General features: G+C 39.7%; 1 protein-coding gene across 3 annotated transcripts in view; it reads left to right on the top strand.

The window, feature by feature from the left end:
• Nucleotides 1-9,905, top strand: part of UBE2N (ubiquitin conjugating enzyme E2 N) — a 443,559-nt gene extending 433,654 nt beyond the window's left edge. For all 3 annotated transcript variants that reach the window (XM_050747212.1, XM_050747211.1, XM_050747210.1), the window contains 3 exons: nucleotides 7,938-8,184; nucleotides 8,359-8,499; nucleotides 9,177-9,905. In XM_050747212.1, the coding sequence (XP_050603169.1) occupies nucleotides 7,938-8,184; nucleotides 8,359-8,499; nucleotides 9,177-9,217 (429 nt within the window). In that variant the 3' untranslated portion in view covers nucleotides 9,218-9,905. The remainder of the gene's footprint in view (nucleotides 1-7,937; nucleotides 8,185-8,358; nucleotides 8,500-9,176) is intronic.
• The last annotated feature ends 6,991 nt before the right edge of the window (nucleotides 9,906-16,896 follow it).

The following is a 16,896-nucleotide window of genomic DNA, read 5'->3' as shown; positions in this document are numbered from 1 at the left end:
TACCTGTTTTTACTTTTTTATGTGGCTACTAGAAAATTTTAAAATACTTATGTGGCTTGCGTTATATTTCTGTTGGACAGCAGTGCTGTAGAAAAAAGTCCTCATCAACCATTTTTATCTTAGCGTATCTCTAGGTGGCCTTATGATTTGTAAGGAAGTAGTATAGTGGGGAGCTTGAGCAAAACTTTGGTTCTATTTCTAATCCCAGCTAGAAAATAGGCAGTCAGTTTTACTATAATGAGACGTTATATGTTCCTAATAATGTTATATGTTATACAAAGTCATGTAAAATTCACAGGACTTGCAGGTAAAATGAAGCAAGGGGTATGCACTTGAAAATGTCCATTGATGATAATTAACTTTTTTTTTTTTTTTTTTAAGAGACAGGGTCTCACTATCACCCACGCTGGGGTACAGTGGTGTGATCACAGCTAACTGTAACCTCAAACTCCTGGGCTCAGGCAATGCTCCCACCTCAACCTCCCAAGTATGCTAGGACTACAGGTGTATGCCAGCATGCCCAGCTAAGTTTTTTAGTTTTATTTTGGTTTGTAGAGATGGGGTCTTGCTGTGTTGCCCAGGCTGGTGGTAACATTTTTTAAATGCTCACTTATGGGTCCAAGTGCAGTGGCTCACGCCTGTCATCCCATTGCTTTGGGAGGCCAAGGCGGGAAGATTGCTTGAGGCCAGGACTTCGAGACCAGCCCGGGCAACATAGAGAAACCCATGTCTATGAAAAAAAGTGATAAATAAAAATGCCCACTTGCATATAGAGGGTGAACTTGCAGATTTTCATAAGTAATTTACAGTTGTGTACATAATGAAGAATTGACTTGCTTTATTAGTGATCCCAAAAAAAGGAGCCCTGTTTGTTTTATTTTATAAATTTTTTGTAATTTGTTTTTTCTTTATTATATATTTTTTTCTATAACACACAACTTTGCCCAGAACCGTATTTGTTAATATTTTAGAGTCACTTAAAGATGTAGTGACAGGTTGGAGTTTACAGAGTAGGTATCATTGAGGTATCACCCAGTTTTTTAACACTTGTTTTTCAGTAATGAAATGGGCAGTTACTGAGTTATCAGACAGCTCTTGCTTGAGATGAGCTAAAAGATATACAGTTGATACTACTGGTCATACATTGCAATTTTGTGTTTCAGAGAATATTCTAAAAAACCTAATCATTGTAGACAGGATGCACTAGGATATAGATAGTTACTATCTGTACCAACTTTTCTCACACACAAATTAGCACTCTTTCTAAGAATACTGTTTATTATCCAAAAATTTTACTGCATATAATATAATCATTGCCTTAGAGAAGAAATCTAAGACCTGATACTGCTTCGTACTGAGCACAAATTATTTTTCAACTTAAAAATAAGAGTCCTGGTTAATAGAGATTGATTGACAGAATGTCAATTGTTATAATTTACTAACTACAGTATAGTTTACTGTAGTTTTGAGTCTAGGGTTTGCTCTTCAGGTCCCAGTAGATCTATTGATAATTAGATATTTGATTCCTTTTAAAAATATTTGTAGGCCGGGCGTGGTGGCTCACGCCTGTAATCCCAGCACTTCGGGAGGCCGAGGCGGGCGGATCACGAGGTCAGGAGATCGAGACCATTCTGGCTAACATGGTGAAACCCCATCTCTACTAAAAATACAAGAAAAATTAGTCAGGCATGGTGGCAGGCACCTGTAGTCCCAGCTACTCGGGAGGCTGAGGCAGGAGAATGGCGTGAACCCGGGAGGCGGAGCTTGCAGTGAGCTGAGATGCGCCACTGCACTCCAGCCTGGGCGACAGAGCAAGATTCCATCTCAAAAAAAAAAAAAAAAATTTTGTAGCATTAACTATTGTATGCATTCTATAAGATGAGACACCTTCCTTTAGACTTAATTTTGTTGGCATTTAAATCCATACGCTACTCCTTTACCAACTTCCTTGTCTTATTTTACTAACTAATTTCCTGAACATAGTCTATAGTACTTTCTGTTATGCATGGCCCTAAACTCACTTCTATTTGGGATTCACTCTTTGGACTGCTTTTAAACATAATAGAATCACAAAATGCATTTAAGGGTTTTTCTGTTTTTCTGTAAACAACTATGGCCTTCCTATGTGATCTCATTTGTCAACTCTTTTTTTTTTTAATCTTTGTAGAGATGGGGTCTCACTAATGCTTGCCCAGGCTGGTCTGGAACTCCTAGCCTCAAGTCATTCCCCTGCCTGCCTCAGCCACCCAAAGTGCAGGGATTACAGGCATGAACCATGGCGTCCCACCTGCAGTGTAAATTACTTATGCCAAAAGATAGATAAGGCCGGGCGTGGTGGCTCATGCTTGTAATCCCAGCACTCTGGGAGGCCGAGGCGGGCAGATCACTTTAAGTCAGGAGTTCGAGACCTGCCTGGCCAACATGGTGAAACCCCGTCTCTGCTAAAAATACAAAAATTAGCCAGATCTGCTCGCTTGAACCCGAGATCGTGCCACTGCACTGCAGCCTGGGCAACAGAGCGAGACTTGTCTCAAAGAAAAAAAAAAAAAGATAAGTGAAACAGCAGGAATTTTAGCCCTTTACTTCTTCACTTAAAGAAATCATACTGTACTCTGTCTTTCCACCAAAGAATATTGTAAAACCAGGAGGTATTTTAGTCAGTCATGTGTTGAATAGTGGCCGGAAAGATTTTATTTCCTAGCCGGTTTTTGCCTTTTTAGGAAAAAAATTGACATCAGTTTCTGTGGTTGAGACTTTTTCAGATGCTGCCATTTAAGACTTGTTTCATTTAGTTTGGATTTTATTCCTTTTTTCCCCCTCCCACGATTTATGCTGTGAGTTTGTTAGGGAAAACAACACAGTTTAGTGAAATAATTAGGCGTGTTTTTGTGTCAGTCCGTTAGAACTTGAGAGCAGCATAAGAACTATTTCAAAATGTTTTCTACATGCAAAAGCTTATTTTAGAATGTGTTCCGATTAAATCTAGGCTTGATCAGGTCACATGATGTGCTTAATATGTACGTTCTTGACAAAGAATATCTGATTTTGAGGGTGAACTGAAGATGAGAAAGTAAATGCCATATCTATCTCTGCCACTGTGCACTGAGAGTGATTTTGAAGCTATTTTGGGATATGCTTTTGGAGGCCCTTCTGTAGCTTTTTATAGTAGATATAGAGCTGCTACTACTTTGTGTAACTGGTGAGTAGTGGATTGGGACTCTTGGGCCCTGGCTTTCTTTTTTTTCCAGTCAACCAATTTATGGCTTTCTAAAGACATAAAGATCTGGGGTAAAATTAAAGGATGGAGGTGAGGAGAGCCCAGAATTCAAGGAATTTTACCATCCAGTTATTTTCTCATTCTTCTACTCCTGCTGTTCATCCCTAATATCTTAACTTTTTCCTAAAAAATGAAGACCAGCCTCTTTTGTTCTGGTCACAATGTTAAAGGACTTCCCAAGGTCAGAGGCTTCATTATTGCCTCTTGAGCTTTTTAATGCTCTAAAAATGTTTTAGTTTGAACCTAAAGAACATGTCAGTTTCTCACTTGCTCTTATATTACCATGATCAAAACAAAAAACTAGTCTTAAAATACCAGAGACATTACCTAAAATGGCCATGGGTTTAATTAACACATTTTGGGGAAGCATTTGATTTGTATTTACATCTTATGACTATTTCAGTATATTACTGTGCTGAGAGAGAAGTTGTTTGTTGTTGTTATTGTTGTTTTTAACATACGCCCTGTAGCTTGTGGAATGAAACAGTTTAAGATGTATTATTTTTCTTAGGTGAAGGCAGTGTAAATAAAATATTCTCATTTATTGTTTTTCATACCTAAAAGCTTATTTAAGTATGATTATTTTTCTGGTTAAAAATAAATAAAATTAGACTATTTTTCCCCATACTTGAGTGGCTCCTTTTGTTTTCCTTCCATAATGTGCACATCCTGCCTTGAAAATAACCCTGCTTTAATGATGTTAATGATGAAATTCTGATAGTTTATTTTCCTCTCTTTATAACATCAAAGAGATTCAGAATTCAGTAAATATTAATTGAATTATCTATTGTGCCAGGCAGTGATCTAAATGCTGAGGATATAGCAGTCCATAAAACAGACTCAAATCCGTCCTCTCATGGAGCTTAAATTCTGAACAAAATAAGTAGAAATGAGATTTGTTAGTAATGCTGTGGAGATAAAGCTGGGGAGTGGGGATAGGGAGTGTACAGGATAGGGTGGAATGGGGTTTGCAATTTCAGTTATGAGGGCTTCACTGAGAAAACATGAAGATCTTAGGAGCTGAGGGAACAGCCATATGGATATTTTGGGGAAGAAGAGCAAGTGCAAAGCCCTTGAGGTGAGAGGATGCCTGGCAGGTTAAAGAACTACAAGGAAGCTAATTTTTGTCTGGAACAGAGAAGGTAGGGGATGGAGGGAGAATAGCTGAAGATGAGTCAGAGAGGTGGGTGGAGTGAGGGCATCATATAGAGCCTCTTTTGGGGGCCCATTACAAGGACTACGACTTTTTTTTTTTTTTTTTTGAGACGGAGTTTCGGTCTTGCTGCCCACACTAGAGTGCAATGACATGATCTGTGCTCACCGCAACCTCCGCCTCTCCAGTTCAAGCGATTATCCTGCCTCAGCCTCCTGAGTAGCTGGGATTATGGGCATGCGCCACCACGCCTAGCTAATTTTGTATTTTCGTATTTTTATTAGAGATGAGATTTCTCCATGTTTATCAGACTGGTCTCGAACTCCTGACCTGAGGCGATCCACCCGCCTCAGTCTCCCAAATTGCTGGGATTACAGGTGTGAGCCACTGCACCGGCTCAGGACTATGACTTAAAGGGTCTGTGGGTAACAGACCTGCGAGGGAGGTAGTGAGGTCAGAAGCAGGAAGAATAGGTTAGGAGGGTGTTGTAGTATGCCAGGTGAGAGCTGATGGTTGCTTGGATCAGAGGTGTAGCAGTGGAAGGGTGAGAAACAGTCCAATCATGAGTAGAATTTGAGGTATTAAAAAAAAATTTTTTTTGACAATCAGGCTAGATGTGTGTGGCATATGAAGGAAAAGGTGGATCATTTGGAAAGATGAGTTTGCCAATAACTGACATGGGGAAGTCTTTATGGGAGGAGCAAAGGTTGTGGGTAGGGAGATCATGTTAAGTTTGGGATGCTTATTAGACATTCAAGAGCATATATCGAGTAGGGAGTTACAGAGGCAAGAGGCACGATCAGGGGAGAGGTCTGGGCTGGATATGAATTAGGGGAGGCTTCAGCTTAAAGAGTCTATTTAGTGTTTAAATTTATTGCATTACATGAGATCACTGTGGAAATGTATAAACAGAGAGGAAGCCCTAGGACAGAGCCCCAGTGCTCTTCAGTGTTGCCACGGTGGGAGATAGGAAGAAACCAACAAGAAAACTAAAGGAAGCTGCTGCCAGACAAGGAGGAAGACAGCCATGAGAATGTGGTGATAGGAAGTTAGATAAAGCTTTGCAAAGAGGAAGGAGACCAGCTGGATAAGATGTTGCATTTAGGTCAAGTAAGATAAAGATTAAGCACTGGACATTTGATTTAACCTTGTGGAAATCATTGGTGACATTAACAAACAAGTTAGTGATAACTACAGCTTGATTGAAGGGTGTGTTCAAGACAGAAGAGGAGGAGAGAAATTGGAGATGAGCAATTACAGATCTCTTCAAAGAGGAGCAAAGCAAGGGGCAGTAGCAGTAGCTGTTTGGGCGAGTGGGGGTAAGTTTAGTTTTCTCCTTTTATGGGAACATAACAGCAAGTTTGTGTAGTTTGGGGAAAGATCCAGTAAAGAAGGGAGAACTGATGATTCAGGAGAGGAAAGAGATGCTATTCAGTGTCCTTGAATAGTTGAGAAGGAGATGTAAAAAGTAAAGTAGGGCCGGGCACGGTGGCTCACACCTGTAATCCCAGCACTTTGGGAGGCCGAGGCGGGCGGATCACGAGGTCAGGAGATCGAGACCATCCTGGCTAACATGGTGAAACCCCGTCTCTACTAAAAATACAAAAAATTAGCTGAGCGCGGTGGCGGGCGCCTGTAGTCCCAGCTACTCAGGAGGCGGAGGCAGGAGAATAGCGTGAACCCAGGAGGCGGAGTTTGCAGCGAGCCGAGATCGCCCAACTGCAGTCCAGACTGGGCCAAAGAGCGAGACTCCGTCTCAAAAAAAAAAAAAAAAAAAAAGTAAAGTAGAGGTTCCTCTTCAAAGACTTTCCTCCCCATCTAATTAGGAATAAATAGTAACTTCTCTTAGAAGCAAAATTTATTCAAAGACCTGTGCTAACATTCTTAAATATCTGCTAACCATAATAAAGAAATCAATATACTTTATGTTCTTAGCTCCCACAATTTAGCCTAAATATTTGCCCTGGCATGTTTATACTGCTGCAAGCAAGCAGTAGGTCATAGCCTGTTCCTCTTCCTTATTTAAAAGTGTTTTTACCTTTCTCAGCATTCCACAAGTGGCTTCCTCCTTCCTGTGTTCCCCTCTACCTTTACTTCTTTTAAAAATTCTAAGTTGCTAGCCAATCAGGATAAATATAGAATGTGAGGTCCCATTCGAGCCGATGGAAACCAGACACAGCAGCAGGGTGGACGCGTCAGGTTATAAATGACCCTGTCTCCTTTGTTCAGTGTACTCTCGTGGCAAAATTCCTGGCGAGTGTACCCTTTCTGCAGGAAGTAAAAATGGCCTTACTAAGTAAATTTATGTTCAAGTGCTATTTCTTTACAGCACCGAGGAACAAACATTTCAAACAGATAAGTAAGATCTAGTGCTCAAGAAGACCGATTGGCCCTAGCTAAGAGTACATGGCATTTCATCTCTACAGGAGAAAGCCAGAGCGTATAGGTGCAGATGCAGGGAAATGTCCAAATGCTACAGTGGAAGCTGATGGAAGTATCTAACTTGTCATGAAATAGGAAGCATGAAATAGGAACATCAGCCACAAGTGAGGATGGGGATGGAGATGCTGGAGGTTTGAAGAGAGAAGAGAAAGAATAATATAGTTATTTAGGAGAGAGGGAGAATGATGAAAGAGAGAACTAATGATATGTTTGTTGGGAGTATTAAAGGTTCCTCTGAAGTTAATTGTCAATTTTAGACTAATCAGCATTGTTAAATATATTTCTTTAGCCCTGTTCAGGTACCTGGGCCTCTTATCTCCTTTCTTTAGTCCATTACATTTTTCAGAGGGGAAGTTTTCAGTGGGTTTAAAAACTAATTTTTGGCCGGGTGTGTTGGCCTATACCTGTAATCCTAGCACTTTGGGAAGCCAAGGCGGGCAGATCACTTGAGGCCAGAGGCCAGCAGGGCGATACCGTCTCTACTAAAAATACAAAAATTAGCTGGGCGTGGTGGTGCACACCTGTAATCCCAGCTATTCCGGAGGCCAAGTTGGGAGGATCACCTGGGTCCAGGGAGGTAGAGGCTGCAGTGAGCCAAGATCTTGCCACTGCACTCCAGCCTGAGTGACAGAGTGAGACCCTGTCTCAAAAACAAACAACAAAACACCACCAAAAAATCCCAATTTTACTTTTTAAATTTAAATAGCTTGGTTTTGGTTGAGTTTAGAGCAAGTTGCCTTACCTATGTAATCCTAATGCTACTTTATTTTACTTGAGTAAAATATCAGTTTTATTAACCTAATTTTATTATCAACGTATTTGTAGACATTTGTAGCCAAAATGTATGACACCATCATTGGTATTTGCTTGCAGTTGCATTCAGCTGGTTGTAATTATTTAAATGGTATTTTTTTGAATTTTGCATTTTATAAGCAAAATAAATCCTGTTGGAAGATTGGAGATGTTCTATTATGCCTATTTCCAAGAGATGAACTTTCTAATTTTACTTTTGGTGTCTAGTAAAGTGACATTTGTTTCACAAATGTGTTTGTTTTTCTGTTGTAGGAAACCCAGCGTTTGCTGGCAGAACCAGTTCCTGGCATCAAAGCAGAACCAGATGAGAGCAACGCCCGTTATTTTCATGTGGTCATTGCTGGCCCTCAAGATTCCCCCTTTGAGGGAGGGACTTTTAAACTTGAACTATTCCTTCCTGAAGAATACCCAATGGCAGCCCCTAAAGTACGTTTCATGACCAAAATTTATCATCCTAATGTAGACAAGTTGGGAAGAATATGTTTAGATATTTTGAAAGGTAAGTGTTATCTTTATCAGCATATGCTATTATTAAGCTTTCTCCTTTTTCTCTTAAGCATTCCATGTTTAGAATGTAAATATACAAAGACCAGAGAGGTCTGCGGGAGGGAAGTGAAGCAGTTCTGGGCCTGTTTTTTCATGCTTCATCATACTGGGCCTGTTGCCTTCATAGATAAGTGGTCCCCAGCACTGCAGATCCGCACAGTTCTGCTATCGATCCAGGCCTTGTTAAGTGCTCCCAATCCAGATGATCCATTAGCAAATGATGTAGCGGAGCAGTGGAAGACCAACGAAGCCCAAGCCATAGAAACAGGTATCTAATATTCATTCTCCTTCACACCACTTCCACTCTTACAAACAAATTTGTATTGCCACTTAAACTTTTCTAAAGTTTCTCTTGGCAAGGAAAAGAAATAGAAAAAAAAATACTGTAATGAGTGAGATCCTGCTTATAGTATGTAAATACCTCTTATAACAAAACGGCCTGCTATGGGAACCCCCCAAATTTAAAGACAACCTGTAATTGGGAGATCTTGGAGTCTCTTGTAACTACACCTGGTTTAACAAATACTAAGTGCGTACCATTTATCTAGTTATATGTAAAGAACACTGGAAAACTTTTGAACTGTTTTTGTAACCCATTTGATTAAAGTATTCAGCTGTTTATGGCTAGAGAATTTGGAGTCAAGAAGCTTCAGCTACAGATTTTAAGAAAATTAGTGGGGAGAATTTTGTATCCAGAAATGGACAACTTGGTTCGAACCTCTTGAATTTTCTAGAACTTATGAATTTTATTGTAGTGTTTTGGTAATTGGACGTATACAAAATCTTTCAGCCCTGATCCGATTCATAGAAAAAGGCATGAATTTAAGAGATTACAGCATGACATTTCCATAATTAACTTAATAGTGTTTGTTTGCCATTTATAGTTTGGAAAGTAACATATTGAACTAAGTAAAATTATAATTGTGTGTTTGTTTCTGTCTACAGCTAGAGCATGGACTAGGCTATATGCCATGAATAATATTTAAATTGATCCGATCATCAAGTGTGCATCACTTCTCCTGTTCTGCCAAGACTTCCTCCTTTTTGTTTGCATTTAATGGACACAGTCTTAGAAACATTACAGAATAAAAAAGCCCAGACATCTTCAGTCCTTTGGTGATTAAATGCACATTAGCAAATCTATGTCTTGTCCTGATTCACTGTCATAAAGCATGAACAGAGGCTAGAAGTATCATCTGGATTGTTGTGAAACGTTTAAAAGCAGTGGCCCCTCCCTGCTTTTATTCATTTCCCCCATCCTGGTTTAAGTATAAAGCACTGTGAATGAAGGTAGTTGTCAGGTTAGCTGCAGGGGTGTGGGTGTTTTTCTTTATTTTATTTTATTTTTTTTGAGGGGGGAGGTAGTTTTATTTTTAATTTTATGGGCTCCTTTCCCCCTTTTTTGGTGATCTAATTGCATTGGTTAAAAGCAGCTAACCAGGTCTTTAAAATACGCTCTCTAGCCAAGTCTAACTTTATTTAGACGCTGTAGATGGACAAGCTTGATTGTTTGAACCAAAATGGGAACATTAAACAAACATCACAGCCCTCACTAATAACATTGCTGTCAAGTGTAGATTCCCCCCTTCAAAAAAAGCTTGTGACCATTTTGTATGGCTTGTCTGGAAACTTCTGTAAATCTTATGTTTTAGTAAAATATTTTTTGTTATTCTACTTTGCCTTTGTACAGTTTATTTTACTGTGTTTATTTCATTTTCCCAATGTGACAATCGTATTTTAAAATTAAAACTATGGAACATTCTGTCTTGGTCTTCACCATCTGGCAAATTGAATGGCAAGAGGTGGATTTCACCAGTTTCTTTTCACTGATGCAGATTTGTGTTAAGATAGTACTGAATGGAGTATTTATAAACTGGCCCTGAGCATGCATAAAGCATCAGTATCTGACCTTTTTTTAACCTCCTAGGAATTTGAAATAAATGTGTTTGTGTTGTCTGATTAGACGATCATTGGTGTCTTGCCACAATGTTTAAAAATTACTGTACAGGAAAGTCACAGCAAAGATAGCAGTTGTGACTGACATGTAGGACTTTCACAGTTGTGCCACATTTTTGCCTAAAATTTGGGTTATGACCTTTTTCTTGGTTCTTGTCTGAAAATTTCATCTGTAACCTTTCATGTGTGTTATTAAGAAACACTGATCTGATAATCATTTGGGATTTGCTGAGGCATTTGTGAGTCTTCCTTATAAACCTGATGAGCAGATCTCAAGCATCCAACTTGTGTGTCATCAGAAAGGTTTATTCCTTTGAGAGTAGCAAGTCCTCAATTAATGATTCTTGCTTTCATCCCTCTAGTATTTGCTATGGGAGCTCCTTTTATTCTTTAATTTGGAATTCAGTAATTTTTCTTCTTTATTGACAGAATTCCTCCCCTCACAAAACTGTTCTTTCCCACTTCTCTCCATATCTAATTCCTGATTCTTGTAATTTTTAAGTCATAAATGTAGCCAGTCATAAATACATAAATGTTAACCTTGGGTTGGAACCTTGTCTCTTGCAGTTTAAGGTAATGGATATTGTAGCCCATCTGAATTTTCTTCACTCTTTTTCTCGTAATTCTGGAGTTTCTTCAGATTGTGGTGTATTTTATTGTGCTCCTATGTAAGATGAAGAATTAACTATTAAAATTACATTTTCAACATACAAAGGCTTTTGATGACTGGTAACTGGTATCCTTCCAAATAAATGCATTGCTTGGTAACAAATGTTAGCTTAATGCAGACTAAAATTGTTAACAACCCTAATATTGTAAAATTTGAAATAATAACAGCAGTCGTCATAACAGTTCTTGGGTTGTTTAAAGGGTGCATTTGACTATAGCTAAGGAAACTGAATCTCACTTTAAAAATGAACCACACAAAACTTCAAGAAACGAAATAGAGATCAACATTTACTGCCTGTAGTATCTCTCATGGTTATAGCTAGTATCACGTAGTGATTTACAAACCATGAAATTCCAGAGTTAAATCTGTTGCACTACAAAAATATGGCTAAATGATGTCTGCTAAATTTGTGAGTTACAGAAGTACAGAAATAAGTCATTTTCATTTCAAATGCCGTGAATTTCTAATTTCATGGTATCACATTTTTTTCCTTTGCAGTTTTGGTAAGAATCTCCCATTGCTTTGATAAGACTGTCTTTCTCAACCAGTGGGATGAAACAACTGCCAGTGTGTTCACTGAGCCGCCTTAGGACTTAAGGGGCTCTGGGAGAGGCCAAGGCAGCAGTTGAAAACTGCAGCTTCACCTGGCCTTTGGGCCTGTTTTCCCTGGCCCACACAGTATGGCTGGTTAAAACATTCTGATTTGATGCCAACATTTTTAAAAATCGGGAGATTTACATGAAAATGCAGGATTCTGGTAACTTTTGAATGAGCTGAAGATCTGGCAACAGTAGACCTGACCCACTTTCGTGCATGGGACTCAACTGAGAGGATCTGAGTAGCGAACACCGTAAGAGCATGTCATGTCTTCTTACCAGCTACTCTCCAGTTGGCTAGAGTCTCCTCCAAGCACACCTGCTAGTCCTTCCTCCTTGTAAGCCTTTGACTTTGTAATCCCTGGGCTAAAGGAAACATTATTCAACAAAAGTGTTTCATGTTTGCCCACTAGTTGTTGGGGATCATTAGGTGGTGAGTTAATGGCATGGAGCTTTCCTTTGGGACCTTTTACTCTAATGGGGAAGGGGGACAGACAAATAGTTGTAACTCTGTCATGGAAAAGGGAAGTGACTTGGACAGACTTTTGGATTCAGGCCAGATGAACATCTCCAGGCAGAGGGAACAGCAGCGTCTGCAAAGTACTGGGAGAGAAGAAAAGAATCTGAACATTAATAAGCGGCTTCCTGAAAATCGACTGCCCAGGCCAGGCACAGTGGCTCACGCCTGTGATCCCCAGCACTTTAGGAGGCCGAGGCAGGAGGATCACTTGAGTCCAGGAGTTTGTGACCAGTCTGGGTAACATAGTGGGACCCAGTCTCTATTTAAAATTGCCTGTTAAGAGGCTTTTCTAAAATCTTGAGGTGTTGATAGGAGCTTTATGTTTTTTGGCTTTTTTGATTTGTTGTAGTCTACTTTGCTGTGATTTGCTTGTGCTCTAGTTACCCTTAGTCCTCTCAAAGGCTGTCTAGCAAGATATTAGGTCTAAAGTCAAGTCATCTCTTGGTATTTGTCTGGAACTGGTTCTAGGACTTCCCTTGGATATCCAAATCCACAGATGCTCAAGTCTCTGGAATAAAATGATGCAGTATTTGCATACAATCTACACAGATCTTCCCGCATACTTTAATATTTAGGTTACTTATAATACCTATTATAATGTAAGTGCTATGTAAATAGTTACACTATTGTTTAAGGAATAATGACAAAAATATACATGTTGGCTACAGACAATGTTTTTTGGAATATTTTCTATCTGGTGGTTTGAATCCACAGAAGTGGACCCATGGATATGGAGGGCCGACTGTATATAGAACCTTACTCTACACCAAGAATGTACTTTTAAAACAATTTCAAAGAAGCACTTACAAATAAGATTAAATACAAACCAATAGATAAAAGTGACAGGTGCTATGGTGGTTTTGTGGAGAATGGGGAAGGAAATCTATCCTACAAGACATTATAAACACAGTGACCTAAGTGGAACTAAATGGGATCATGGAAATGATAGGAATAGGCTTTATTTTTCTGTTAAATGATTCAGGAACCTTTTTTTGGCTGCTCTAGTCCCCTTTTCTTTTTCTTTTTTTTTTTTGAGACAGTCTCGCTCTAGTTCAGGGTGGAGTGCAGTGGCACAATCTCAGCTCACTGCAGTCTCTGCCTCCTGCATTCAAGCGATTCTCCTGCCTCAGCCTCTTGAGTAGCTGGGACTACAGACACCTGCCACCACGGCCGGCTAATTTTTTGTATTTTTAGTAGAGATGGGGTTTCACCATGTTGGGCCAGGATGGTCTCCATCTCCTGACATCATGATCTGCCCGCCTTGGCCTCACAAAGTGCTGGGGTTACAGGCATGAGCCACCGTGCCCGGCCCCGCCACATCTTTTTTGTTAGTTGCAGTAGCAATGCAACCTTATCTAGAAAAGCTGGCCAAAAAAAGAAAATACCATAATAGGGTACCTAAATTATTGCTTTATATAAAAAAATGTAATATTCGAATAAGTACTTTTGGGCTGGGATGGCATTTCATTTAGCTACTTGGTATGACATCCATCTTAGGGAATTATATGAAGGTTTATATTTTAAATAACATAAAAAGCAAAACATGCTGAATGTAATAATTTGAGTGAAGTGTAAATAATAAAAATCTGTAATCTACCACCTGGACTGGTAATATGTTGTTTGTTTTCTTAACTATACACTCACCACTGCTCTAGTCTCCATTTTATCATGGAAATTAGGTCTATTCCAAGAGTTGGCTTTATGGTACTAACTGGGTAACTTGCCATTAGCTGCCATGCTGGGAGCTGGACTAAAATTTTTCCTGTTAAGTGTGGAACCGAATATTAAGAGTTCGGGTCTCCCCAGCCCTCTCCCAGTTTCATCTTTGTCACCCTTGAGCCGATCGCATTTCATGTATCTTGTATGGCCCTGTTGGGTGGCACTCCTAAGTGTATGAACGTAGACTTGATACCAAGCTGTGCCTCTACTACTGATCACATGATTTTTTTCAGTTTCTTGTGGATTGTAGAAACATATAATTACTGCCTGAATGTTTAGATTTTAAGTTCCTTGTAGCAGAGCATTTTATAGTGATCATTAAGGAACTTTTTCTTTCTGCCAATCACCTTATCTATGGGGACAGAATGTTTTAGAAATTAGAAAAGATTTAACCCCATGTTACCAACTAGAATAGCATATTTCCTTTTTTTTTTTTTTAAGACTCCTGATCCATCTCACCATATGACTGCTTTTGAAATAGTTCCATGATCTATTAGTAAATATCGATAGTGCTTAAGTTTTATTATAACCTAGTAAGTTTACAAAGTCTTCTGGCTTAAGGTCAGGAGTAGATATCAGATCTGGCAAAAGCAGCTTAGATGTGATAGGTTGGTTGCACTAGATTGAACTTGGCCCTGTTTCCCTTAGGTTTTAGCAGGATGCATTAGGACTGAGCAACCAAGTAGGGCCAAGTTCTTGCAATTCATGTTGTTTTCTTCTAAAACAGTAAATATTTTGGCCTTTGTGGGCCACAGGTCTGTCTCAACTACTGAATTCTGCCATTGTAGTGAGAAAGCACCCATAGATGATTTGTAAACAAATAGGCATAGTGTGTGGTTTTTTTTTAAACCACCTAAAACATTAAAAAAATTTTTTTAACTTGAAGGCCATACAAACAGGCAGTGGGGTGGGGTTTGGCCTGTAGGTTGTAGTTCTCTGCCCTGCTCTTCTGGCACCGATTACTCACTGCTCATGTCTATTTCCCAAAACATGTTTTAAACCATACAGGCCTTTAAAAACAAAATCTGAAATCTGTACAACCTCATTTTAAGTGACTAAGTTTTTTCAGTGTATGCAAATGCGTGCATAAAACATAGTTCTGTCCTAGTGTTCTGCCTTTTTCAATCACTGTTGAAAGGATTCTCCTTGTGGCAGCACATAGCTCTTTGGTAACCACGAAGTATCCATTAAATAGATTGCCATGACTTAATCCCATTTGAATATTAAATTGGTACCAGTTTCATAAGTCCTACAACACACATATCCGACCATAGTTTGGTTGTGCAACTTGTGCATTTGTTGACTAGATTCCCAGAAGTGGAACTGTTGGGTGAAAGGGTATGTATGCAGCTGTGATAAATACTAAGTAGCTCTCCGACAGGGTGTATCAGTTTCCACAATCAGACCCTTACCCGAATGTCATTTCTAATGACTATAATATTCCACTATATGGAAATTAACCGTACAATCCCTTTGCTGCTGAGCATTTTATTTTCATGGCTTTCCACTCCAGTGCCTTGTCTTGATATGTAAGTCTTTGTCCATATTCCTGTAGATAAGTTGAATTCCTAGTATATTTACTTGGTCAATAGGCATGTTTCTTTTTTTTTTTTTTTTTTTTTTTTTTTTGAGACGGAGTCTCGCTCTGTCACCCAGGCTGGAGTGCAGTGGCCGGATCTCAGCTCACTGCAAGCTCCGCCTCCCGGGTTCACGCCATTCTCCTGCCTCAGCCTCCCGAGTAGCTGGGACTACAGGCGCCCACAACCGCGCCCGGCTAATTTTTTGTATTTTTAGTAGAGACGGGGTTTCACCGTGGTCTCGATCTCCTGACCTTGTGATCCGCCCGCCTCGGCCTCCCAAAGTGCTGGGATTACAGGCATGAGCCACCGTGCCTGGCCGCATGTTTCTTAAGGTTGATAAATAATGATGGCCAAATGAAAGTATTTTACTAACTTAAGGAATGAATTTGAGTAAAAGCCGAGAAAAGCAGAAAAATTTACTTTCATTGTCTGATACTGATTAGCATCAGGAGAGTGGCAGTCTACATATAGGGAGATGTTTGTCAAATGTTACAAAAATGCATTAATAATAATATCAGGTATCATAATTTATTGAAATCATATCAAGGTGGAAGAATTAAAGAATAGTTCCCTGGCTAAAAGACATTGAACCTTTTGAGTGTTAAGGTCTTTGCTATAATGTCTTGTTTGCTAAAATAGGCCTTAATGGCCCTGTCATCTTACTGCTTGAATTTAGCCACTGGCACCAGTCAGGAAGGTATTAAAGTAGCACCAGAGACAGATTACTTTCCATCCTGACTTTTGTCCTACAGCTCCATAAAATGTTACACATTTTGTGGAAGAAATCACATCTACAAATAAAACTGTATTGCTTTTGAAGATGATACAAGCCTACATATAAAAAGCTGTAAAACCTTGAAAAATACTAAAGGATGTAAAAACACCAAGATAAGCCGGGCATGGTGGCTCATGCCCATAATCCCAGCACTTTGGGAGGCTGAGGCAGGCGGATCACAAGGTCAGGAGTTTGAGACCATCCTGGCCAACAAGGTGAAACCCCGTCTTTACTAAAAATACAAAAAAATTAGCCCGGCGTGGTGGCAGGCACCTGTAATCCCAGCTACTAGGCAGGATGAGGCAGGAGAATCGCTTGAACCCGGGAGGTGGAGGTTGCAGTGAGCCGAGACTGTGCCACTGCACTCCAGCCTAGGCGACAGTGCGAGACTGTCTCAAAAAACAAAACAAAAACCACACCAAGGTAAATCACTTAGCTCTACCCCACTAGAATATAAACTCTTTGAGATCAGAAACTTGTTTTTTGCTCTTATCACAAATACTAGGCATAAAGATGCTTGTTATCGAACAGCAAATGCTTTAAAAGACCTGTAGGCCAGATGAGGTGGCTCATGTCAATTATCCTAGCACTTTGGAGAAGGCTGAGGCTGGAGGACTGCTTAAGCCTGGGAGTTTGAGACCAGCCTGGGCAACATAGCCAGACCCCATCTCTACCAAAAAAAAAGTAGAGTCCTGTAGAGAATTCTTACACTCCAAAGTGAAGGCAACATTGCAAAGGGCCAAGTTTCTCATCCCCTCCAACTATTAAAACCCTAATAAAAAATAAATGACACTCGAACAAGACTTTTACATGAAGATTCTACAGTTGGTCTTGGATAGCAGTCTGTTT

The sequence above is a fragment of the Macaca thibetana genome, chromosome 11, assembly GCF_024542745.1.
Source record: "Macaca thibetana thibetana isolate TM-01 chromosome 11, ASM2454274v1, whole genome shotgun sequence".
Taxonomy (NCBI): Eukaryota; Metazoa; Chordata; class Mammalia; order Primates; family Cercopithecidae; genus Macaca; species Macaca thibetana.
Note: the sequence above shows the minus strand (reverse complement) of the source record. Positions and strands in the feature narration are given on the sequence as shown.